Source organism: Emydura macquarii, unplaced genomic scaffold (genome assembly GCF_026122565.2).
Source record: "Emydura macquarii macquarii isolate MOO-44397 ecotype Brisbane River unplaced genomic scaffold, CSIRO-AGI_Emac_v2 contig_2207, whole genome shotgun sequence".
Taxonomy (NCBI): domain Eukaryota; kingdom Metazoa; phylum Chordata; order Testudines; family Chelidae; genus Emydura; species Emydura macquarii.
The window spans coordinates 2,419,155-2,446,087 of NW_027132344.1; the positions used below are offsets into that span (position 1 = coordinate 2,419,155).

The window sequence follows — 26,933 nt, forward strand, 5'->3', positions numbered from 1 at the left end:
ATGAATTAGGCACACACGCCCAGCTTTTTAAAGATATTTAGGTGTCAATATGCTTAGTATTGCAACACCTGACTGATTTAGGAGCCTAGATGTCATTTTAAAAAGGGGAGGCACCTAATGGATAAGTCCCTTTTGAAAATGAATTTTAGGCTCTTCAGTCAGTTAGATGTCTTCATATACAAAACATATTTTTACAGAATACCTTCTAAAGTACATAAAATAGCAATTCCCTTCCCCCCTCCCCCATTTCAGAATTCTGTTCTGTTGGCAAAAGTGGTGTCAAGGAAGAATAACTGCAGTGTCAATTGCAATGTAAGAACAATGGCAACCATCTAGGATATTGTGCTGTGTCATTTCACCGCTAAGTGTCGTGTTCTGATAGTTTAGGAAAGTGTCAAAAATAGCTAAGTCCCATTTGCAGTAGCTCTTTTGCAAAGTTAGTATCTCAGCTGTTTTAAAAACTAATTTCTTTTAAAATACCAAGGGGAAGCAATTTACGCTAATGTCTAACAGCACAGAATTGTTTAAAGCATTTTATTTTAACTAGCGCTAGTTAAGCAGGCACCTGTTCCTTTTTTCCCCTGCTCTTAACAAAAAAAGAAAGTTACCAAATAACTGATTTTTAAAAAAAAAAAACCCAGAGGTTTAATGAGCAGATCTAGTTTAACAACATACATGTTAATATTTCAACTAGATAAATCTGTGAAGTGACAAAGAAATTAAGTTGCAACATGGAAGGTTTACAATGGCTAGGCAGAGAGACTATTAACTGTACAACAGTTGCCACCATAGTTAATGTGTCACTATAAAAGTGCACTTTAAGGGAACAGAAATGTCCTCTCCCCACACCATATCTGTGTCTGTGGTTTTTCAGCAGAGAGACCCCTGGTGACTCTAGCTGAATGTTTTATATTAGAATTCATTTGGGTTGTCTATTTTTTGTTTTTTTGGTCAAAGTTTCACATGCAGCACCACACAAAGTTCATCCTTAGAAGTCATAGTCGCCGTGAGTAGTCAGTGGGGAGGGGAAAAGACTTCTGTGCTGGACTTCTTTTAAGAATAATTCCCAAAGAGGCTAGTAAATAACTTTGTATATTTTTGCATTAAAATGTGTGCAATAATTGTCATTACTTTATTGAAGGCTAGACTGGGCTGATATAGGGTGGCACATAGCTGTGGTGCCTCAGGAACAGTTCAAGGAAGGAGTTGTGCCTCAGAGAGACCTGTCCAGTGCCTTCCCTATTCCACCCTTGCCCCAGGAGGTGAGATACTAATCTATCACTGGCCTTCATCAATAGCAGGTAACTAACCCCCTACCCTGCACTGGTTAAGCTGAACTGATTGGCACACTGGGTTGGGGGATACGGAGAGGAGCCAAGGCCAGCCCATCTGTCAAGGGTAAGAGTAATGGATGTACAGAACCCATTTATCCCTGTGTACCCAGGCCCAAGATCTAGGTAGGCCATTTAGAGGCTGAAAGGAGGGTGTCTCTTGTTCCCTTTTATGGCATCACCTGACCACACAGCCTAGCCCATGATCTAGCTCTTAATAATTGTTATCCAGCCACGTGACATCTACATTACCTTTTTTTTTTTAATGTGGCCATCTAATTTTTCTGAAGAGGGCAGAATTTGAGAATACCTTGGTGATTTTTGCGAAGACTCTATAGTCCAGCCTAAACTAGTCTGAAACGTCCCTCCTGGTCAGTGTTTTGATGTATTTCCTGTACATGTCTCTTTGTCAGGAATGAAAAGAAATATATGAACAGATATTGGAAAGAAGTAGAAGTTGGAGACTTTGTTCAGCTTCGTTGTAATGAAATCATACCTGCTGACATATTGCTGCTCTCTTCAAGTGACCCCGATGGGCTGTGTCATATAGAAACTGCTAACCTGGATGGGGAGACCAATTTAAAGCAAAGACAGGTAGTGAGGAGATTCTTAGAGTTGGTAAGTCAACATCTTTCATTTTTATTTAAGATAATGGTTTGTCTAAACTCCATAAGTGATTCACCAATCTAGAACCACACCAATCAATTAACGCTTCTTGTTCTAGTAGCACTGATGCTCCACTGCAGTTATTACCTTGAAACTGCTAGCATATGCCAACAGTTAACTGCATAATGGTATCTGAGGTATTGCCACATTCTTTCCCTGTATTTGTAAAAGGAGATATTTGGTAATTGTGGGGGGGAGGCAAATAGTGCTTTTCTTAATGACTTCTACTATATTTTGATTTTTGTATCACATTTTAACTGTTCTTTCTGTAGGTAGTTTTTAACATAGAAAATAACATATTTTTCATGTCTGTGTGCCAAATCACTTTCAGTTGGAAATTCTACCTATACATCTGACTATACATGTCCTGCTGAATCCCACTCACTTTAAAGGTTCAGCATGCATGTATATTAATTAGTGTGTTTTCAGTTGGAGAACGCACAAGCTGTAAGTTTCCTCATTGCTGTCTTGTTGGCACTCATCTCTTCATGACAACATTGTGCATGCAAACAAATAAAAAACACAGGAGGTCAGAAATAGGAGGTGCTTTCAATGAAATGATTTGGACAATTAGCTTGAGTTTTACTTAACCTAGCAACTGTATTTGAGCATTAATCATTTCCTTCCCACTTTTCTTCCTGAGTCTCCTACACTTTGACAAGTGAAGAACCATCTGAAATTCTATTCTAGAAATTCACTACATTTTTTTTTCTAATAGCGTTGCTTGTGTTGGCATTTTTCAGATGATTAGCAGCTTCATCCTGTCATTGGAGGTGCCTCAAGCTACCTGTGATTGAAAATTAAATACACTATTCAGTGTCCTTCCAAGAACTAATGATGTCATAGCACAACCAATGGGACAAAAAATCAGTATGTCTTCCCAGTAATTCTTCATTGTAGACAAATAATCAGCAATGATCCCTACATGTAATTTAGACATCACAAGACAGCTACTACAACTAGAAAAAGTGTTATCAGGTGTTGATGAAGTGGTTCAACAGCTATGATCAGGCTGTCAGACATGAATCTTTTTACTAAGTAAGGACCTAATCCTGACCCTCCAGAGGAGTACTCAGCACCCTCCATGCCCATTGAAGTCAAAGAGAGAGAGGAATTAGATGAACCATTTAGCAAGCCCTGAAGGTAAACAGCTTTGTCAAACCATTAGCAGGAGGTGAGCTCCTTCTTCCAGGGTAGGTTGGAGGGGAGTGTCTCCTTCTCAAAGAAGGGAGTTGCCAACTGCATCACCTCGACTGATCTGAAATGGCAAGATGAGAATTATGGTGGTCTTTCAGATAGACAGGTCTGAAGCCACATGAGAGCTTTATAAACTAACCCCACCTTCTGCTGCACCCAAAAAGGAAGAAGGAGGTCAGTGCAGTATCTGAGGCCTTTTTGCTTGTAAGACACCCAGAGCAGATTATTTACAACATTAGTTTCCACCACCCTGTCAAGTTGGAACCAATAGGTACCGAATAAAGTTCGGTTTATAGGATACGGGAGGTCAGAGAGACAGTGATGAGGCTTGTTTTTGCTTAACCAATAAATTTTTATTCTAAACAAATGACAGCAAAAGGTGAGGGAAACTCCGTGTGCGAAAGAACAAAGTGCGCCACCCAAGACTTCTGCGTTAATGATCTCACAGGATCAACACACGGCTGTCACTTTTGTGACACTAGGGTGCCCAGTTATGGAGTTTCCCAAGAGGGTTTACAGTACAACAACAAATAACAGTTAGTTTATACTTACAAAGCTTAATCAATAATACCTCATGTTGGCCAATACTTATACGACTGCTTGCCTTAGATTCTGCAGACGGGAGAGAGTCGCTTCGGGTGATCAATCCGTAGCAAAGCAGGCTAGTGAGAATGTGTCAGCCCACTGAACTAATACACTCTTACGCTGGGTGTTAGGTAATCCTTCTTCCTCTCGCTACTGTTGCTTGGCATCCAGGTTTTATAGTTTTCCACATGCAACAGTTTGCTATGCCTTGGTGACCATTGGCTATCATTTGCCACATAACCTTTTAAGGTTATCACTTGGCTTCCAGCCAACCAGACACCTACACATCACCGGGCATTCGCTGACAATGCACCGGTAAGGAAATGACTTTCAGTTTGTGGTAGAGAGGTCAGAAATGTTTCACACACAGAGTAACCCTCACTTTACAGGAGTACTTTAGCAAAACAGATGGATTGTTTCTTAAAGGCACAATCCCACTCTCACTGAGAGAAATAACAGTCCATTGGTCTGGGTGCTAGCCTGCCAGTCAAGAGATTCAGGTTCAAGTCCCTGCTCTGTCACAGACTTACTGTGTCACCTTGGGCAAGTCACACTGTGCCTCAATTCCCCATATGCAACATAGTGATAATAGCATTTCCCTAACTCACAGGGGTACTGTGAGGATAAATACATTAAAGACTATGAGACATTCCAGTACTGTGGCAGTGGGGCCCATATAAGTACCAAAGGTAGATTGAAGTCAATGACAAAACTTCTATTTATTTTAATTAAAGCCCCCAAAAGTCCAATATTGAAAGAGAGCCCCAAAGGAAACATCACATGACCACCTCCTCCTAAAATAACTACCCAAGTCCTGGTTTCAGTGTCAATTAAGGTGTCAGCAGCGTCCATACCTGCAATTTCCAAGAAGTCTAGGTCAACTGCAGCATCCTGTAATTCCCTCAGCAATACACTAGCAGTCCTTATTAAAGTACTGGCCAAAACCCCTTGCATGTGACGTCACTGTAGGTGTCTCACTAATATGAGAAGAGTCTTTACAAACTTAAAAACTTACCCTGCTGAGAGTTGAGCAGTGATATGTCAGAGGGAATTCCTTGGTGTCATTTTTTAGACAGCCAAACAAAAAGGAAGATTGGTTCCCTGTTTCTAAAATGAAGTTCACTCCTTCTCTGACCATAGTTGAATCATGCCTGCCAAAGATGGCTTATTCCTGGGGCTCAGAAAAATGTTTCTGAAGAGCACTTTTTTTTTTTTTGCACCAAATGTTGAGTATCATTCTTAAAAAAACAAGCAAACCCATGAGAGCCTGTCCCCAAATTGCCTATAAGAACTCCAGCCCACCCCATTAACTCATTAGAGCTGAATGCCACTATATTATCAGTATGTACAGAAAAAATAACTCTTAATATGTTTGTTGCCATGTGGCCCTGACTCATTCCACAGCATTCTTGTTTAAATGGGGAAACGAATGAATAGATTATGCAGACCTTCCTCCCTCCTCTTTATAGCACAAACACATGTGGGTCATGTGGCTTATCACAGGCCAAGGGCAAGAAATTTTTGCAGGAGCTGCTTGTTAAAATATCAGCCACAAATCACAGGATTTGAGCTAACATTCCAATAGCAGTAGTTTAAGCATTGAGAAAAATTAATATCAATACTTAGCATTCATATGTTATTAAATGACTTTTTTCTTAAAACATTACTGAGAAGTTGGTCAGTAAGTATTATGATTTCCATTTTACAGACAGGTGTGACATTCCCCTGGTGCAATCTGGATTGGTGAATTGCTGTGCCACCCCAGTCCTCCACTCTTGGTACCCCTCTTACTTCACTCTGCTGTGAGAACCCTCCCACTCCTGGGCTGTTCACGCACAACCTCCAATATGTAACCAACTCCCAACTAAGTGAGTGAGTGCTTTTAGCCAGCCACTCTTTGGATTATGCAACAGAATGACCCCAATCAACATCCCCAGTCCCAGATGCAACCCTAGGAACCTCCATCTTACAATGTTCAGTTATGCCCACTGAACAATGTAAACTCATATAAGTTTGTCAATTTAAAAAAGAAATTGATATACACCAGCCTTGTTGTTTTAAGTGGAGTCTCCAACACTCTTCAAACCAAAGGCACTGCTTTAGGTAAAACAAACAAACACATTTATTAACTACAGAAAGATTATAAGTCAAAGCATAACAAGTCAAATTTGGTCAAACTAAACACAAGCAAAACACATGCTAAACTAAGCTTAGCACTTTCAGCAACCTTACAAACTTAGGTGATTCTCATCACAGGCTGGCTGCTTTCCCTTCAGCCAGGTTCTCCCCTTTGGTCAGCACTTCAGTCGCTTGGTGGTGTTTGCAGATGGAGGTGGAAGAGAGAGAGAGCATGGCAAATGTTTCCCCTTTTTATAATGTTTCTTCTCCTCTCCTGAGCTTTGCAGATTCAGGTGACAAATAATGTCCTTATATGGACTCATCCATGTCCTGAGTCAGTGAGCATTACCTCTTAATGATCCCACGCTACCCAGGGGAAGGAGGTGACTCATTCGAGAGTCCAACTGATCCTTGGTCCTGGCCCAGGCCAGTCCTTTGTTCCTGGAATGCTGGGTTTGTTGCCCTACACACGCCTCGATGAGATGCAAATTGCCCCTTTCTGCTCCAGGAGAGTTTTGCCTGGTTATGTTTCAAGCCATGAGGACCCATCTTTGGGAATACTACATAGAGAAGCCTCATAACCATACACATGACATGGCAACAAACACATTACTATAACTATAATGCTCAGCACCTCATGAGCATACCAGAGATATCATATATGACATACTTTGCGTTAAACAATAGGCAATTATGCTGTAAAGAGTGAGCAAGGGGGTACAGGGTGTCTCAATAGGGAAGCTGAGAGAGAAGGCCACATTCTTCAGTACCTTTTCCTGTGCAGGGCATGGGGAAGTGAGGAGGGGGCATGGGCAGAGAGAGTCACTTTTATGGCTCCTTAATACTGTCCCTGGCCAGAGTCCCTCCTTGTCCCTATCCATGCAATTTACAGCATGCCAGGTCTACTCTCAGTTGCACGTCATAGAGAGCTATGTCACCCATACACACTAGCCAGAGTGCAGTGCATTAGACTCATAGACTTTAAGGTCAGAAGGGACCATTATGATCATCTAATCTGACCTTCTGCACAACACAGGCCACAGAAATTTACCCACCCATTCCTGTAATAGACCCCTAACCATGACTGAGTTACTGAAGTCCCCAAATCACGGTTTAAAGGCTTCAAGGCGCAGAGAATCCACCAGCAAGTGACCCATGCCCATTGCTGCAGAGGAAGGCGAAAAACCCCCAGGGCCTCTGCCAATCCACCCTGGGGAAAAATTCTTTCCTGATCCCAAATATGGTGATCAGTTAAACCCTGAGTATGTGGGCAAGATGCACCAGCCAGACACTCGGGAAATAATTCTCTGTAGTAACTCAAAACTCTCCCCATCTAACATCCCCATCATAAGTCATTGGGCATATTTACTGCTAGTAGTCAAAGATCAGTTAATGGCCAAATTAGGCTGTCCCCTCATACCATCTCCTCTATATAGTTATCAAGCTCAGTCTTGAATCCAGCTAGGTTTTTTGCCTCTATTGTTCCCCTTGGAAGGCTGTTCCAGAACTTCATTCCCCTGACTGTTAGAAACCTTCATCTAATTTCAAGTCTAAACTTCCTGATGGTCAGTTTATATCCACTAGTTCTCGTGTCCACATTGGTGCTGAACTTAAATAACTCCTCTCCCTCCCTCGTATTTATCCCATTGATGTATTTATAGCGAGCAATTATATCTCCCCCTCGCCTTCTTTTGGTTAGGCTAAACAAGCCAAGTTCTTTGAGTCTCCTCTCTTAAGGCAGGTTTTCCATTCCTCGGATCATCCTAGTAGCCCTTTTCTGCACCTGTTCCAGTTTGAATTCATCTTTCTTAAACATGGGAGACCAGAACTGCACATAATATTCCAGATGAGGTCTCACCAGCGCCTTGTATAACGGTACTAACACCTCTCTGTCTCTACTGAAAATACTTCGCCTGATGCATCCTAGGGCCACATTAGCTTTTTTCAAAGCCACATCACATTGACAGCTTGGTCATCCTGTGATCAACCAATACACCCATGTCCTTCTTTTCTGTCACTTCCAACTGAAGCATCCCCAGCTTATAGCAGAAATTTTTGTTGTTAGTCCCTAAATGCATGACCGTGCCCTTTTCACTATTAAATTTCATCGTATCTCTATTACTTCAGTTTACAAGGTCATCCAGATCTTCTTGTATGACATCCTGGTCCTTCTCTGCAATACCTCATGCCTCTTCTAGCCCCCAACATGCTCTCATTTGTCAGGGACAGACTGAGAAGCCAGTGCAGAGCTGTTATGCCAAGAACAGTCTACACCTCCTTTATGGCCTCTACACATTCCATAAGGAGTATATAGGGTCCAGAGCTTCACAGAGAGTTAGTTGCTTTTCCAAAACTAGAGATGGTCAGAATTCCTGGCTTCCAGTCCTGTGCTCAGAAAACACCATTCTCTCACCAGAGCAACTTCAAGATTGGATGGGTCCCTTGTCAGCACTACTTGGAATCACAGTAAGCAATTACAGTGGCAGTCCTAAGCCTGAAGATGCAGCACTTTGTAGGCCTTATCACACTCTAATCACATGTGCAGAAGGCTTGTGAAGATCCCAGAATTGTTTCTGCAGCATTTGTGGGCATGGATTGGTCTTTTCAGCTGATGAATGCTAAGAACCTACTTTTTGTGGTGGAGTAACTAGAAATATTATGTATTTCAGTTCTTTAGTTTAGCTGAATAATTACTGAAATATTACTTATTTCAGTTCTTTGATTTACCTGAATAATATGTGGTAACTTGGGAATGTTGTTGTTACTTAATATTGTTTGTATGTTCGTAAATGTGATACTTCTGACCTAAAACCTGTATTTTCTGTATATGATCATACGTCCCATTTATACGCAAACTGTGAAAGCAATCCTTGATGCTATACACGATTTTAATTTCATGGGCTGTATTGCCATTTCTCTGGCTTTTGAAGAATCCAATTTGAATGTGTGACTCTTTGGTATACATTTACATCAACTAGCCTAGCAAATAAAAGATCACTCAAGCAAGATCAACTCAATTTGCGTAATTGCAGTTTAAAGATCTGATTCTCCTGAAACCGCTCAATACTTGAAGTACTACTACACAATAATTGAGTTTACTAATCTTTTTTCCTCATTTTGCCATAGATTTATGAGAAGAAATTTCTTTTTTTTTTTTTTTTTTTTTTTTTTTTTTAAATATACTGATTTGCACTTAACCAGTAGTTTTTATTTCAGTAGCCCTGTATGTCTGGTCTTATGTAAACAAATCTTTGGAGAACAATTCTATTTAAAATGAATAAAGCAGCTCATGAAATGAAATATTTCAGAATTTTTTATTATTCTTTTAACTTGTCATGATACTCAATATTTTTAAATGGTTCTTCTGTGGAGGAAAATATAGGGAGAAATTTTCAAAGGCATTTGTGCATTTGAAATTTTTCCCCTTCATATTTAGGTACTGCAGTCTCAGGGCTTAGATACTATGGAGATGAGTTTTAAGGAAAACTTTAAAATAATCAGAAATTTCCTTTCATATAATTTGCCTTTAGATCAAAAAAAATGTAGGAGATTTCTTTCATACTGGAGCTTGGATCAGATCAATGTGTGTATTAAGACACATTGGAAAGTTAAGTTGAGAGTACTTTGCTATACCCAGTTTTGAATGACCTATCATTTAACAGTGAACAATCAGCACTCTTTGGAAAAACGTAATGTTTCTTGGTGATATACCAAGTTCCTTCTAAACTCTGACCCACCCTAGCTGCTCTTTATGTCACAGCAACCGTTTCTAATGTGCTGTACCTAATAGGAGACACATTGTGCAAGAAGAATCAATGTGTTTTCTGTATTACTGTGCAGGCTGTTTTACCACCACACCCTCGATAATTGCTTATGGAATGTTGTACATATGTTTGAAATATTTTGTCAGCCACTCTTCTGAGAGTGGCTAAGCCGATGCAGCCTTCATTACAGGGAATCAGTCCTTCCTTTCAGGTTTCATAAGGATGATTTAGAATATTTTGCTAGTATTAATCTAGACTCATGAAAAAACATTTACATTCTTAATGCTCTACAGTATGAAACAACCCAAATATTTTAATATTTTTTCTTAGTGTGTTTCTAACAAAACCCACAAAGGCTCTTTTAGATGTTGTTCACCAGATTATGGTTTATAAAAACACAGGTGGAGAGCTTCAATTCAACAGGAGCCCCAGGAGTAGGTTCTGGGGGAGTATATATTGGAGCGGCAGCAGCATGACCTTTTGAGAAGGTGGATTGTGTTCCTCTTCACGTCTGGACAGTGGAGGATCACATCTTAACCTTTGCCCTCTTTCTTACAGAAGAGCAGAGCCTCGTCTACACACAGTTATGCACTGGTTTGATTAAACAGATTTAAATGAAGTGGTTCTGCTAAACCAGTGAAAATCCCTTTGTGAACGCACATTTATTTGGTTTATATTGGACACTTTGGATTCAAACTCTCCTATGTCAATTTAACTTAAGACAGTAAAAAATCAGTTTAAGAAGTCTTAATCAATTTAAGCTAAACTGGAAATAAGCTTAGTTGAAACCTAAATAAGAGCCCTCTCCACTGGTTTAACTACACCAGTTTAAAATCACTCCTCAACTAAAACCAGTGCAATTGTGCATATAGATTGACCTTACCATTGCTGGTGGCACTGGCTGTATGTTTGAGGCCAGGTCTGCACTACAAAGTTTTGCTAGTGTAGCTGTGTCAGTTGGGATGTGGAAAAAAAATCAAATCCCTAACTAACATAACTTTGCTAGCAAAACTCCCCATGTAGCCACAGCTTATACCAGCAAAAAGAGTGCTTTTGACATTATAGCTTATATTATCCGGGGAGCTAGTTTCACTGTATAAACTGTGCTTCCACTAGGGAATAACCTTTGTAATGTAGATTAGACCTGAGAAATTGTGGCTGAACCCCATAAAGGGGCAGAGAGGGTCAAAGAAGACTTCTTACTTCCCTTTCTTTTTCCTACCCGCCCCATCCATCCATCCATTCAGTCTAACTCTGTGTTTACCCCTCTGAAAGTACTAGTAAAAATACTAAATTACAATGAATAATTAAATGGAGATTGACTAATCATCATGCCTGGTCTTATTTAGAGATGTAATACTTTGGATGGACAGAAGCAGGATGCACAAATGGTGAAAACATTCCTAGCAACTTTCTGGTGTAATTCTCTGTGTATTTCTTTTTACATTGAAAAAGTTCATGGAGCTAAGAAAAGTTACTTTAAAATTCCAGATATATGAATGTTAAAATAGCAGATTAATGCTCTATCCCACACACATTGCCAAAATTAGATTCACCATGGGGAAAAGAAAGAGAGTTTAAAAAAAAAAAACCCACTACAAGCAAAAAAGAGAAACCAGCTTCCTCATTTTGTATCTTCTTTACTGCAGTGGAGTTAAACTAAAAACTGACTTTTTTTAGCTGAAGCTTTCAGTGAAATAAGTCTTTTCAGAATTCCCAAACTTGACATGTCACATTGTACTATATAGGCTTTTTGTTATGCAATGTAAAGTGGTAACATGTCAAGCCCATTCAAAACCACAGTTCAAAGACAGGCTTTTAAATTTCACTATATCAGTAGAAGTAAAGCCTTTCAAAGCAACACAAATGTATTTTTAATAGATGAAACAGGGTGAAAAGCACACTCTTTGTACTGCTGTACCATATCTTATTGTGTAAAAGTATGTTGATCAGCTTCTGTTGAATCAGAAAAATCTGTTGATCAGATGTTTACAGCTTCTGTAAAAATTGTGGGTGTCTCTAACTATAAAAAATATTTTTTCTAACAAGATGATATAGCAATTAGCAGCAACAAGTAGAACATCTTACTGAGTATAAAATTTAAAGTGGGTCCTTAGCAAGTGAAAGGATTGTAAATCTGTTTGCTTTTGGAATTTTTATTTAGTATAATAGCTGACCACTTTTTCCACTCCTCACTACCTTCGTATTGTTATCTAGTAATTACTCTTACACTGGTGGGGAGAAGTTATGGAAATGAGTAAAGAATATTTCAGTTCCTGTTTTATCGATGTGAAATGAGTTGATTATCTCATTCTAGTTTCCAGTGTGTAGGTGTCCACACCACTGTCAAGATTTGTTGGCAATCTCATTATAGGGGCTAAGGATTTGAGCAAGCATAGGTCAAAATTTTCAAACCTGGGCACCCAACATGAGGCACCTAAATAAATGGTGTGATTTTCAAAGGCGCTGAGCACCTGGCATCTCCAGCTGCCATAGGCCATCTTTATTTTTGTGTCTAACTTAAAGTATTCAGGGTTGAAAATGCTAGCCATGAGGACTGAAATATCACCTCTAGGAATATGAGGGTCACTTCAGCCCAGGGTCAAGGTGCAGTGGTAAAGCTATGGAAAGAAATGCGTAATGCCACTGCTCATGCTGTACCTGTGGAGAAATAGAAGACTTCAGTCTTCAGGAGGTCCATTTGGCACCTCTACATTAAAAGTTTTCATAGTAAAAATTAAGCACTTCAGATCTAGAGAAAAAAATAAAATGTTAAACTAATTTTCTGCTTCAAAAGGGGGTAAATATTAAAATGTAAAGCAAGTTAACAACAGGTTTTTGGCCTTTCCTTTAAACTTTCCTAGTTGCTTTTGGTTCAACTCCAGAGTTTCATGGCTCTTTTGTGCATTTAAATATGTTTTTTTTTTTAATAAAACCGAATGTTGTGAATGGTTATTCCTTAGTCCTAGGTACTAATTGCTGTGTCTGTTGGGAAGGGGGAACCATTTAGAATGTCTGTTACCAAATATGGTCCTTTCTTATGAAACACTGAGATTTTTTAAATTCAGGATCAGAGTAAGGCACCACGACACACAGCACCCTATGGCACTGGTCCTACTGCCCATCCCTCCCCCTCCCCCCAATTCCATAGCCACACCCTCACTCGGAGTGAGCGAGTGGCTCCTCCCCTTTCAGAGAGGTAAGGTCAGCAGCAGGGACCACCTCTGTTCCCTGGAACCACAACAAAGGCCCTCTTCCCTTTGGGAGCTGCACAGGCTCCATTTCTCCTCCAAAAAGACAGGGGCAGCAGCAGAGAGGTTCTCTTTCTAAAGCATGGCTCATGGACTCCTCAGAATTTACACAGCCAGGAGTTCATGTTATTTAGTAAAGTAGACAATTTGCTAGGCCTGGATAACAACATCACAGAGTTGTTAATTGTTTCCCAGAGTGGTTCTCAAGCTCCCCAACTCTCTCCTATATGGAGTGTGTCAAGCACAGAGTTATTAATCACAGATTTATTGTTAATCTTCCCATTTTCCCTGCTCCTCCACAGCAGAGCTATCCTAGAGGTGCTTGGCTGCAGTATTATGTGAGGACAGGGCCTTCTTAATACCATGATAGCCTCAGGAGCACTAATGCCACAAGTCTGTGGTAGTGGATGTTGTTAAAAAAATACGATTCTAGGCTACGACTTTATGGCAGTTCCCAGCTTGGAGAGCATTGTTACCACTTAATTATATAACTTAGAAATTAGAGACTATAATGGAAAGACTGACACAAATGTGGCAATAGTATCATCACTCATGCTACCCTGTAATATTCAAAACTAATGCTCCATTTTCATTATCCATGTTAGGACTGTTTTGTTTTCTCAAACAGTGAGGACTGGAATCACACAGACGCAGAGGCTTCCTGCAGGTTACAGATTCCACCCATTTCAAATAAGATTAGAATCATCTTATATAAACATTTCTTCTGTGTAATGTCATGAGATAAACTTTTTTTTATCTAAATTGCATTTCTTAGATGTAAATGTAATAGATACATCAAGCTTCACTGTTCACATCTGGTTTCCTGTTAATCTTAGAATTTACTATTCATAAAGGAAATATCCGTCACCAGTCACTGCTGGTGGTGTTGGGGCTCTACAGTTCCATTTTAAATTGTGCAGCAAAGAGAGAGAAAGAAAGCTGTGTGCCAACACTAATGAAAGAGCCTGTCTGTACGATTTCCAGGAGAATATAATTAAGATCAGAGAAACATAATGCATGGACGAGTTGCACCCCTACCCTCTGACTGCTCCTCTTCACGGGAGGGCAGAGACCCTTCTCCCTCCTTTTCATTTCTCCTTCCATTTCCTTCTGCCATATTTTTGTGGGAGGGGACAGAGTATGCCAAAGAGCTCCCCTTTCATCAGCAGTTTCTTTTAAGAGATGAGCAGATGGCTAACCAACTCACTTTCCCCCCTTCCTGCTTTTATTTCCTTTTCCAGGCAACAGTTCATCACATGACTAGTCTGAGCAGCCCTAAGCCCTGACTATTAGGGTATGTCTACACAGCCTGCGGGAGCCTTCCTCCCCCAATCAGCAGACTCAGGTTAGCATTCTCAGCCCTGGTTTACACTGACCTAGAGATTCGGCGGCAGTCAACGGGAGTTACGCAAACTACACAGAGTAGCTTGTGTAACTCACATCGACTGCTCTGCTTCCCTTCTGTGCGCCATCTTCACTGCGCTGCGCTACTTCAGGGGGTGGATTTACTCAGTCAACTTCCTGATGGATTGAGCAGGTCTACACTGACCACTCAACTGATCCAGAAAGATCGATCTGGTGGCGGCGGCTTTGCCGCCACCGTCAGTATAGACATACCCTGAGAATAGCTGTGTAGACATAACTTTAAAGCAATGGCCCAGAGTGGAGCTTGAGGCCTGAAGCCCTCCTTCTCCAGCCCAAACTGCAACTTCAAAGCTCTGTCTGCACAGCTTTTTTGAGAGCACTAGTGTAGGCCCAAGTCTCTTGATCCAGGCTGGGTGGCTTGCTGCCATAGGATGTGTAGATGCACCCTAGGAGACTATGGCAGCAGCAGGCCCCTTTATTTTCATCAGCTTTCTTAGGCCTTTGTGCTGCCAAATTAAAATTTTGTGCACTCTGTACTGCATAACGCACAGCACATGAGATTTTAATCTAGCAATTTTGACAGCCAGCAGAAAGCCTGGTGGAGGTGTTGAGCAACAGTACCAAGGAAAGGTGAGGAGAATATGGACTGCTGGGGAGTTGTGAGGACATGGACAAGGTATGGAAGAATATTAGTGTATCCTGTTGGAGGGGTTGTGAGGGTGAAACTAGAAGGAGTTCATAAGATAGCAGTTATTGTTGCACCCACAACTTCTTCAAACCCTAAAGCTTTGGTCTTTGTTTTTATTCAAGGGTTGGGCTGATGTTTGGATTGGTTCTTGTTAAGTATAAACCAATTAATCCATTCCGGTGTCTGGCCTTTGGTAGCTATAGGTCTCCACATTCTTAACCTTCAGTCAAGTTCTGGATCCATATTTGGGAATCTACTTCAACCATGAATTGCTTTTTTTCCTAATCACTACCACTACCACTCATCACTACCACTATCACCTTAGAGTGTTAGTCTCCTTCATAGTACTCAGTATACTACAGCAATTTCAAAGCTCTTCACTAGTTCACTATTCTTGGTTTTTTGAGCTTTGCTAATCATCTGTCTTGCCATACAAAAGAAGAAATTTGTAGTCAGCCGTCTAGCTAGTTCACATCTCTCTGGCAGCTGTGTAATATTTAATGTTCTGCTCAGGGCCTCTCCAACACATAGGGGTATGTCAGAAAAAGCTCATAAAAGTTCTACATGTTTCAACTTTTTTTTGTCACTGGTTTGTCCCATGACTGGCTAAAGCCTTTTGACCAAATTGCTACTTAAGAATGGTGGAGTACTTCTCAGGAACAGCAAAGTTGTTTCCCTGCATGTTGAATATTGCACAGTTCACTCATAATAATTTCCATTAGATGATTAAGCTTTTGTTGACTTCAGTAGAAGCAGGATCTGGCCCCTAAGTGTGTTTGGCTTGTGCAACTGTACATCCTTGTTCTCTTTAAACAAACACTGCCTTAACAAAAAATCTGGCTATAGTAATAGTCAATGAAGAAAACAAAGCTGTTAAATTCTAATTTACTGCTGGGTCTCTTTTTTCCTTAAATACCATATATCAAACTGCTTTTTCTTTTTTGTGAACTAGCAGTATAGATAAATTCTTCTGTGGATGCTAATGCTGTTTAGACATTTTTAAAAAAATCACTTCTTTAATATATAAATAACTGCTAAAAGTGCATTCTGCATGTTTTGGATAAATAACATCATTATGTAATTCAGACTGCACATTAATAAGATGCTAGGTTAATTTTATACAGTAAATGCAGTAGCTTACTGTGTAAGGCTATAATAACGTAGACAAATACATCAACAGTGAATATGTTTTTGTTATTTTGTAACCTTTTGACTATTTGCATATCCCTCCCCCCCAAACAAAATGTAAAGCCCCCTTTCAAGGAGGACTGGATGGGATGCCCTTCTTAACCAATTAATACCAGATGATTTGGCTAGTGGTCAAAGAATAATGTTGGTTAATGTGAAGTTCTTTCCCCCATCCCCATGTGTAAGATATTGAGTACATTTCTCCAGTATCCTGCCAGCTCATGCCATTCTGGGGAGGGTATGGACCAGGAGCATAAATCAAACTCAAGTTTCTTATGTGGTAGGGTAGAGCAGACCACTGAACAAGAATTTTTTAATAATAAATAAACATCATTTTTAACACACATTTAATGAAGGGAAAGATGTTATTTGAACATTGTTTAATTATAAAAGTGGTTCACTTGGCAAGGCTTTGCTTCCTAAGCTAGGACATCTTTAGAGGATTGCCAGCAGAATCAGGCTATGTCTACACTTTGGGGGGGGAGGGGGTGATTCCCAGTTCGTATGCACATACTCATCCTAGGTCAATGTTGCCGCTGCCCATGCTACCGCCACTACACTGCTCTTTATACTCGTGCTAGCTCTGATCTCACGAGTATGTGTACACAAGCTGAGAATCACACCCCTCAGTCAAGGTGTAGATGTAGTCTCCGAAGGGTTGACATTGAACTGCAAGATGGTCCTGCAGCTAAGGCAATGAATTGGGTCTTAGGAAAACTGAGTTCAGTTTCTGGCTTTGCCTCAGACTTTCTGCAGAATCCTAGGTAAATCATTTGATCTTTCTATGTCTTAATTCCCCATCTGTAAAATTGGGATGATAATGTTTCCTTTTTCCCAAGTCTTTTTAGGTTGTAAGTCTTCAGAGCCAGCGTGGATTACAGCACCTAACACAATGGGACTGTGGTCTCAGTTGAGGACATGTAGGTGCTAACATAAAACCACTGCTGAGTACTACCATGAAGACTGACGTATGCTGCTGACTTCTCCCTTTTTGTGATGAAATAGTTTTTCAGGAGTGAAAAATAAAATCCATTTTGAGAGGAAAACTACTGTAGGGTGCTGGTGGAAATTTTTTGTACGAAAAAATTATATATATAAATTTCACTTCAAATTGTCAACATAATTATTTGTACAGCATAGGAATTTCACTCTTAGATAGTAGATGGCAGTCTTCGTTTGGCCTCATTTTCCTAGCAACACCTTCACATTGCCATTATTTTATCCAAGAACATAGAGACAGTTCCATCTCACTTTGCTGATGCATGAGGATCAACATAAAAAGAAGCAAAACTTTGATCAGTGTGAAATCTTGTGTTAACTTAGTAGCTTCTTTATATGCATCTAAAGAAGTCTCATACAGGCAGCATTTAATGTATTTGCTCATTCATTTACAAAAAGGCAATTTCATGTCAAAACTGTCAGCCTCTGTAATACAATACTGTATATCTACACTTTCATTTTACAGGAAAAGATGAAGCCATTTGATTTATTTATGAGCTAAAGAACTTTAGCAGTAAATCAGAATTGCTTACCTCAGACTGCTACTGTAATTGGATTTCCCCCCATCCCAGATACTAGCTGGTTAAAGGTTATAGTGGCATATTTTAAGAACATTATAAGAGAATACAAGTATACAAGCAGCAGTGAAAGGTAGAATTTTAGCTCCAAAAAGGAATCATGTATGAAAATTATACACCAGACAGGACAAAACAAATATGCTCTGTAGTGCTGATGTGGAAGTCTGCTAGTATTATTTCTTTCAGATCTTGATAGGATCTTTGTTTGGAAAGACTTTGTTCTTGATTTAAAATGTTGTGTTTTTTTTAAAGCTATTGGCTTTGTTGGCAGGTGTTCCTGGGAGGAAGGAAACACAGTCCTTAAACTTGAAATTTCTGTTAAAGTTAATATATCTGCACAGCTTTCAACCCATACTCTGTTTGCTGAGTTCAGCAGCCACAGGGAGCTTTCATTTGATTAGCTTGGCCTTTGCTATTAAGTGTCTCTAGGATATCCTCAGAGACATTTATCAAAGGAATTAAGTCTTTTTTTAAGAGCATGGAATGAAAATTTATGCTTGATAAACTGAAGCCTGCTCAAAAGTGACATTACTGTATACTATGATAAAAAGTAAAATCTTTCCCTACCCTATCTAAATATTGTTTGCCCTTCCATTTACACATAAGTTATGTCTACACAGTGATAAAAAAACTTGCTGTGCGGAGTCTTAGCCCAGGTCAGCTGACTTGGGTGGAGACCTTCGGCGACGGGACTATAAAATTGCCTTGTAGATGTTCAGGCATGGGCTGGAACCCCTCTTCATAGCCTAAGCCTGAAAATCTACACTGCAATTTTATAGCCCCACAGCCCAAGCCCGGCGAGCTGCAGTCAGCTGACCCAAACCAGTTGCGGCTGTGCCGCGGGTCTAACACAGTGTAGATGTATCCCTAGACTTTAAAATGTTGTGACACTAACCCTTACCTAACGCACATTCATGCTCTCTGCTGATTGGTGGCTCAAGCATATTATGCGGAGTTACTAGTCAGTACTAGTTGCCAAGGTAGTGTGTTTGTGATGTGAACCTTTGAACACTGGGAGCAGGACTGTGACCACTCTGAGATAGGGAACAATTGAAGTGCTTTGATAGCAGACCTCAGACTTCAAGGTATGAAGGCTTTAAGAAGAGTATTCTCACTAGTGAACCCTCAGTTCTCTCTGAAGTTGTCTATGAAACTCTGAAGTTGCTTAAAGGAATAGTTCTAGAGGAATACATAGCCAAAGAGGTGAATGGATAATTTATGCTATTTATGCTATTTTACAGTCACTTTTCATATGGAACTGCACTTTAAAAATTCAAAAGCCCAGTCTGTTTTAGGGATCACCAATGATTCTCCTCAGCCTATATATTTTGACTATCTGGCTCCCAATATTTACCCAAATTACCTATTGTGTCTTAGATTCTTTGATGCTTGTTTTACAAGGATATGTGAACTAGCTCTTTTTCTGGTTGCTAAAAGTTATCCATTGTTCATGTTACTTATTTGTTTTTCCTAGTTGAAAGCTATCTGAGATGCCACTACAGTCCTCCACCCCATCTTCTCAGCCCTCCCCCTCCTCCTATTTCTCACCATTATAGCAAAATCTTCAAAAGATGTCATATGTGGGCACTTTTGAAAATCCCCCTAGGCGTTTAACCTGCATCTTTAGGCATGTCAATATTTTTGAAAATCTGGCCCTTGTAGACCAGAAACAATCCATCAATTCGCTACTTATAGTTCATTGTACCTTAATAAATAATTTCCTTTGTTTAAGAAATCCGTTAACCTTAAATGCAAAACCTGTTTTGTTAATTTTTTTCTCTTGTGTCTGATACATGTAAGGTAATTTTATTTAACTAATACCTACAATGCAATTTTAAAATTCTGGTTTTGTACATTTTTAATTGAAATCCAACTTCCATCCAAAAACAATATGATACAAATCCCAAGTAAAAAGTTATCATCTAAAGTACATAAAAAAGGCATCATTTCCCATTTTTAATATAATATAAAATTTAAAAATTAACAATCTGCATAAAAGTATTTTAAGCCATGTAATTGCTTTAAAAATGTGTGTATAGATATAATGTATAGTTAGCAATTTTCACAATTGCGGGAAATTATGGGGAGGGCAGTCGGACAATAATTATTTAATGATAAATGTTGAGATTCAAAAAGTTAAAGCTTTATAACCATTAAAAAACAAATTGTCCCTATCATATGTGAATATATACAAAGTAAGTAATCTTAAATCAAACTCTAATAAGTTCTCAAGCAGCATTTTTCTTACTTTGCCTATCTGTTAATTGTGATTTTTATAGGGGTAGAAATATATTTTCATTGGTTTGTGTGTGTACAATGAAACTGACATTTTCTAATACATACCGATACAAATCTAATCCTTTCAAACCTATGTAAAGGCTGTATTTGGTTGTAAATCAACATGTTTTAATGGTTGGCAACCAATGAGAATGAACCTTTCTTTAGGAAAATAAATAAAAACGACAAATGCAAAACAAGATTAAAATCAGTTATTTAAATCAAGCTGCTTGCTGATTTAAATTATCAAGATAGATTATTTAAATCACTTTGATTTAACTCAGTCCACCTTATGTTTAGTACATCAGCAGCAGCAAGCACCTCGATTTTCATTTCATGTAATGAAATAATTACTCTATGATAGAACATTTGTCTCCAACACCACAGCGTGGTAGCTGTTGGTAAATGTCCAGTGACCACAGTCAGTAGAAATACCAACTTCTGCCTCATTAGCCAGAGTTTCAAGTACAGTTGAGTGTTTAATTAGGGGGAAAAAAGGATTCTACTATAGGTGTCTAATTACTGTATTGGATTAATTTATTTTTGCTGGTGTAAAGCAATTAAGAAGTATTGCTTATATTTCAGAAGGTTCATATTAACTTTTTCCTAATTGGCAAAATATTGAATTTTTATATTGCTCCAGACTTGTAGTTTGAAGTAAATTTGAAGTATTTGAAATCTAGTAATGATACTTTGAATATTTTCAACCTACTTAGACAAATCTGAGCTTTCCTTTCCAACCCAAAATAAATTTCCTCCTCAGGCTGACTTTTTGTTTATTTCATGTCCTTGAGACTTGTGTTTTTACTTTGAGGGGTGGAGGTCAGGAATTGTCCTTTTTAGGGGAGAATTTCAAAAGCACCCAGGGAATTTTGAACACGTCTCATTGACTTTCAGTGAATGACACTTGTGCTCCTAAGTTGTTTAGGGGCTTTTAAAAAGTCCACCCATAATATATAATGGATGTTGTGCAAAAAAAAAAAAAAAAAAAAAAAAAAACAGTTATGCTTATAAATTAAACTCTAGTCTTTTCATTAAGTATTTAACCCTTTTGATTCCAGGACTCTGAATTTGACCCCTTGAAGTTCACCAGTGTCATTGAATGTGAGAAGCCAAACAACAACTTAAGTAGGTTTCGAGGTTACATGTGAGTATTTCATATAATTACCTTCCGTCTGCAGTCCCTTCTCTATAAGACAGAATTGACTTCCAGGCTCTCCTCTTCCAGTCCCCTACCTTATTCCCTACACAGTTTCCAGCATCTGAAACTAATGAGTCATCCTGGTCCTTCACTTCACAACCCTGATTTATCCCCAGAACAGAACTACCTTGTGCACTTAAAGAGATACTATTTTTTCCATAGAATTGCTATGTGATCATGTAATTAAAGACTGTATCATAATGCATATGCACAAGAGGGCTGAATTAAGGTTGCCTAGGCAGCTTTAATTCTTCCTGACATTGGCATGTTTTATCTTGTTTATTAAGAGCAAATGCTAAAATTGTACTCTTTGGTAAGATGCACCTATTTGTTGTTTTGGGGCACACATTCCAAACTCCTGCCGCTTTCAGATGGAGTTAGAAGACTCTCACTTACATTCCTGAAGATGAATTTATTTGTCAGTATTGATCAGCTAACACCATACTTTTAAATGCCTGAAGAAGGGCAGTAACAGATAAGACTTAACCCCGACGAGCAAAAAAAACTGATCTGGAAATGGGAAAAAAATTAGCTGCATTTTATTTTTAAGTTGTCTCTGGCTGATTTTTCTTTTTAAATTATTCTCATGGAGGAAACTGAGAAGTAGAAATAATATTTCTCCACTCTCATTGATGTTTTCCTCCTGTCTTGGAAACAAATGAATAAAGTTGTCTTAGTTTTAGTGGCTCTGGCTTAGGAAATATTGTCCGAGCACAACTTTTACAATTTTTAGTCTGTAGCCAAGTACAATATGAGAGATTTCTTTCCCTAAATCTTTGTCTAAACGTCAGTTAAAAACAATTTAAAAAAAAATTCTGTTCAGTGAACACTGATCTATTTCTATTTTCCTTATTAGCAGTGATAAACACTGTTAATAAGCAAAATGAGTTGTGCAAAAACTGAAAAATAGGTCTTTTAAATCGATATGAGCTTCCATCTCAAAAACTATTAATTTATCACTTTTTTTCCAGATTTTATAACCTGTTCATCCACACTAGCTTCAAAGAGTATCAGTTCATGATGGACACTCCTTCCTATATTATTTGAAACATTATAAATGCTGTGTGACAGATTTTCAACTCATGTCAATCAGCATAGCTCCTGTGAATCTACATCAGTTTACATCCAGCTGCTGGTAACGTGACCCTATAGTAGTAGCACAAAGACATACATTTAATGTAAAGAGGAGAGCTGATATTACATTTTCTTATGGCACAAGACGTCACGTTACTGTATGTATTGTAGAGAGCATACTGTGACAAAGAGCATATCATACAGCAGAACTGCCATTGTTTGATACAGTGTTTATGGCAGGTAACTAGCATACTTTTTGTGTGTGTGACTTAATCCTGAAAATATTACAAGAGATATAAACAAATTATACTTCAGTGATGGGTTTGTGGCTTCAGGCTGAAAGGTAAATCATGTAGAGCAGCAGAGCCGTTTAGATCTTGAAGCAGATAGGTGTTAGCACCTTTATGAAGGCCCTGATTCAACCTATGCTGCATGTTAGTTTCTATAAATTGTAATGTTTTGTATTTGAGACAAATGTACTTTGAACCTGTGGAAGATCAGTTATCAATAATTAATATGGCAGACTGACATTATAACGATGAAAAACAACAGATCAGCTCTGGATTTCATTAGCTGCACAGAGCTGGTTTTTCAACTAAAGGATCATGTGGTATTTGAAGTTAAAAATAGACAATAGCCTCAAACAACAGAAATTAGTTTTATTTTTTGAAGATTTATCAAGGAAAGGATGCTCTCTTCCAATTTTTAGGGTTTGGGGGTTTTTGTGTGGTTTTGTAAATGAATTTGATGAACTGATGGATGAATTACAAATCACATTTTAGAAAAAAAAAAATAATAAGACACACATTTGAATAGAAGCAAATTCTCTGTTAGATCTATAATCATGACCAAATTCTTCTTTGAATTATTGTCTGTATGGGTGTTTCACGTGTGTGCACCCAGGCCCTTTAAGGGTTTTATCAATTCCGTCCTTGCGACCTACAATCTACCTCCTTGTACTCCAGTACAAGGTCATATAGGGAGGGGTGGATCCACTGCTTCTTCAGATCTTTCTCAACCATCTGTTGCTTGAGAGAGAGTTTCACAGTGTCAATACTTAGCTGATGCACCTTACTTATAGTTTATTTTTTAATTTTAGTTTATTAAGTTTATATATATATATATATAGAGAGAGAGAGAGAGAGAGAGCACAGTTTTGTGTTTTGGGGTGTGAGTTCCGCTGTCTTTTTCCTTTGCGATGAGAGCCTTCTTGCCCTCGGCCCCCGTTTGCTTTCAGCCTTTCCTAGCAGGTTATGCCAAAAACCGCAGGACTGAAGCCAGGCCTCATGGAGTGCTCTCTGAGACTTGTGGGGTCCAATTCACCCCTATACCTAAGACTCAGCCACTCAGAGTGCTCCAGTGACTTCCTCAGCTCCAGCTCTGGTAAGTCAGGACCATGAGACTACTTCGGGCACTCAGAAGTCTTCTAAACTTAAAGACCCCATTCCCCTGTGAGACAGTGCAACAGGAGGGAAAAGTCACCACTAAGAGCTAGGAGCAAGGAGGCTTTGCATCCCAGTGCAGGCATTGCTGAGGCTTCTCTCTCTTTTGGTACCAAGACTTCAGTACCACCACAAAAGAGAGTTTTCTGACAAGTAACCCCATGTAGCATTGTCATCAGTAGCGAGATCAGAGTCCCCCAGATGTAAAGATTCTTCAGAGAAATTATCCTCCACTCAACTGGTATCATCTTCTTCAGATCACAGCCATCAACAGTGTACGGACTTACCATCCATATCATTTCCAATACCGCTGGATATGCTTCACTCTGAGAAACAATGCCCAGGCTTACTGGTACTGTGTAGGTTTTTCTACCATGAGGATCTCAGGATCATGGAAGATCCTGAATCCCCTCTGCTGTGGGGTACATACCCTCCAGAGTCTGCATACTATCCAGTGCTGCCTCATCCCTCTATAAAGACTTGACCACAGATATCAAAGTGGTTGCTGGACACGACTCAGGCCCTGGGACCGACACCAGCCCCAGGACTGTCACCCCCCGCTCCTCCACTGGACACGGAAGGTGACACTTCCTCAGGCTCAGAAATCTCCACCCAAGAGTCCACCATTTTCCTATTCCAGCCTTCCTCCCTCAAGACGTTTCCCAAAGACAAGACCCCAGGAGCCAGTCAATGAATGACTCACCTCCCTTGACAGGAATACCCCTGGGGTCCCATGCCTTTCACTTATGCCCCATCACAGTGGGCTTTTTGGAACTGTTAGGCCCCTTACGGTGACCAACTCTGTCAGATGTTACCTCACACAAGAGGACCCGCTAAGATCAACAGCCACCACACCTCAGGACTCTCTTCCTCAGGAAGACCAGAATAGGCTTTAAGTTTGAAGGACAAGAAACTATCATATACCAAATCCTCCTCCAGTCCAAATGAAACAGTTATCTCCCCTCTGCCATCCTTCACAGATGACTTTCAAGACCCAATGAAATGCATAGCAGAGGCCTTGTAGGTCCCCTGAGAGGAAGAACAAGGGGACATTCCAGATGGACATCTTACATACCTTACCTCAAGGGAAGATAGCATTACCTGTCAACAAGGCCTTATTATCACCATCCTGGATAGTGTGGCACACACTAGCAACCATTCCACCTACATGTAAAAGGTTCCACCTACATGAAAAGTGCTATGTGCCACCCAAGGATTTGGAGTACTTGTTCTCTCACCCCACCTCTAATTCTTTGGTTGTCAATGCTGTAAATGAAAGAAATAGACAGTGTCCATTCAGATTGACACACTCTGATAAAAAACTTAAGCCTCCTCAGTCATAAGAGCCATTCTTTGGCCACTCTTCAGGGTTATCTGCTACAGCAAATTTTCACATTTTATTGATCTTTTTCCTGAAGACAAGAAGGAGCAGTTTCAAGCTCTCATTACAGAAGGACAAATCATCATAAAGGCTTCTCTCAAGACAATTTCATGCTCTACAGTGACTCTGTAACCATGCGTCCAGCCTCCTAGCTACAATCCTCTAGCCTTCCCAGGAAGGTCTAAAATACAATGGAGGACCTTCCTTTCGAAGGACGTAGGATCTTCAATAATGCTACAGATGGATCCCTGCACTCTCTCAGTGAACCCAGGGTGACTCTGCAATCTCTTGGCTTCTATAAGTCTTTGACAATGAGAAAATTCAGCAAGTCACAGACAGCACGACATTCTAAACCAGTCCACAGCCAAATTTCCCACAGACCAGTTGAAACATGTAGAAAGGGGTCCAGATTCCACATGAATGGGCCATCATCTATAATAACTTCCCAGGAGGCAATCTCTTCCAGTCGACCCTTTTGACCTGTTGATCAAGGGTCATAAATCACCCCTCATACTGGATCTTCCGCTGAACCAACCCAATCTCCATCCACCTTTTGGAGACTACCTCTCTCCTTTCTACCTTCCTGGGATCTCATCACTTCAGACGGATCCTAGAGGTGGTTCTGACAGGCTAGTCCATCCAGTTCAGCTCCATGCTGTTTCTTCCATTGTAAAACCTAACTATTCCGCATGCAGCAGCATATTCAGCAGCATGAGTAAGATGGCCTGTTCCCTCCCAGAATGCCAAAGTATTACCAATATTTTTGGTCAGTAGACTGTATACAGATCAGCATAGAATCATAGAAGATTAGAGTTGGAAGGAACCTCAGGAGGCCAACTAGTTCAACTCCCTGCTCAAAGCAGGACTAACCTCAGCTAAATCATCCCAGCCAGGGCTTTGTCAAGCCGCAGCTTAAAAACCTCTAAAGATGGAGATTCCACCACCTCCATAGGTAACCCGTTCCAGTGCTTCACCACTCTCCTAGTGAAAAATGTTTTCCTAATATCCAACCTAGACCTCCCCCCACTGCAACTTGAGACCATTGCTCCTTGTTCTGTCATCTGCCACCACTGAGAACAGCGTAGCTCCACCCTCCCTAGGACCCCCTTTCAGGTAGTTAAAGACTACTATCAAATCCCCCCTCATTCTTCTCTTCTGCAGACTAAACAAGCCTAGTTCCCTTGGCCTCTCCTCATAAGTCTTGTGCTCCAGCCCCCTAATCATTTTTGTTGCCCTCTGCTGGACTCTCCAACTTGTCCACATCCTTTTTATATGGGGGGCCCAAAACTGGACACAATACTCTAAATGCGGCCTCACCAATGCTGAATAGAGGGGAGTAATCACTTCCCTCGATCTGCTGGCAGTGCTCCTCCTAATGCAGCCTAATATGCTATTAGCCTTCTTGGCAACCAGGGCACACTGCTGACTCATATCCAGCTTCTTATCCACTGTAGAACTGCTGCATAGCCCGTCAGTCCCCAGTCTGTAGCCATGCATGGGATTCTTCTGTCTAAGTGCAGGACTCTGCACTTGTCCTTGTTGAACCTCATCAGATTTCTTTTGGCCCAATCCTCCAGTTTGTCTAGGTCACTCTGTATCCTATCCCTACCTTCCAGGGTAGCTACCACTCCCCCAGCTTAGCATGATAGTAGGCACAACGAGCCATGAAAAATACAATAAAATACATTGAGGTAGGCCTGGCTCCCAGCTTTCTCACTGTTGCAAATGTGAAGCTGACCTTTTTACTCATAGTCATAAACTACACTGAAGACACTCAGTACATGTTGAGGGGCAGTTAATAATTTAGTGATGGCCACAGTTTCTGCTC

General features: G+C 39.9%; 1 protein-coding gene across 1 annotated transcript in view; it reads left to right on the forward strand.

Annotated features, from left to right (window-relative positions):
* Nucleotides 1–26,933, forward strand: part of ATP10A (ATPase phospholipid transporting 10A (putative)) — a 125,839-nt gene that overhangs the window by 39,459 nt on the left and 59,447 nt on the right. Inside the window, exons 2-3 of the mRNA XM_067559986.1 lie at nt 1,745–1,949; nt 21,069–21,154. Of these exons, the coding sequence (XP_067416087.1) occupies nt 1,745–1,949; nt 21,069–21,154 (291 nt within the window). The remainder of the gene's footprint in view (nt 1–1,744; nt 1,950–21,068; nt 21,155–26,933) is intronic.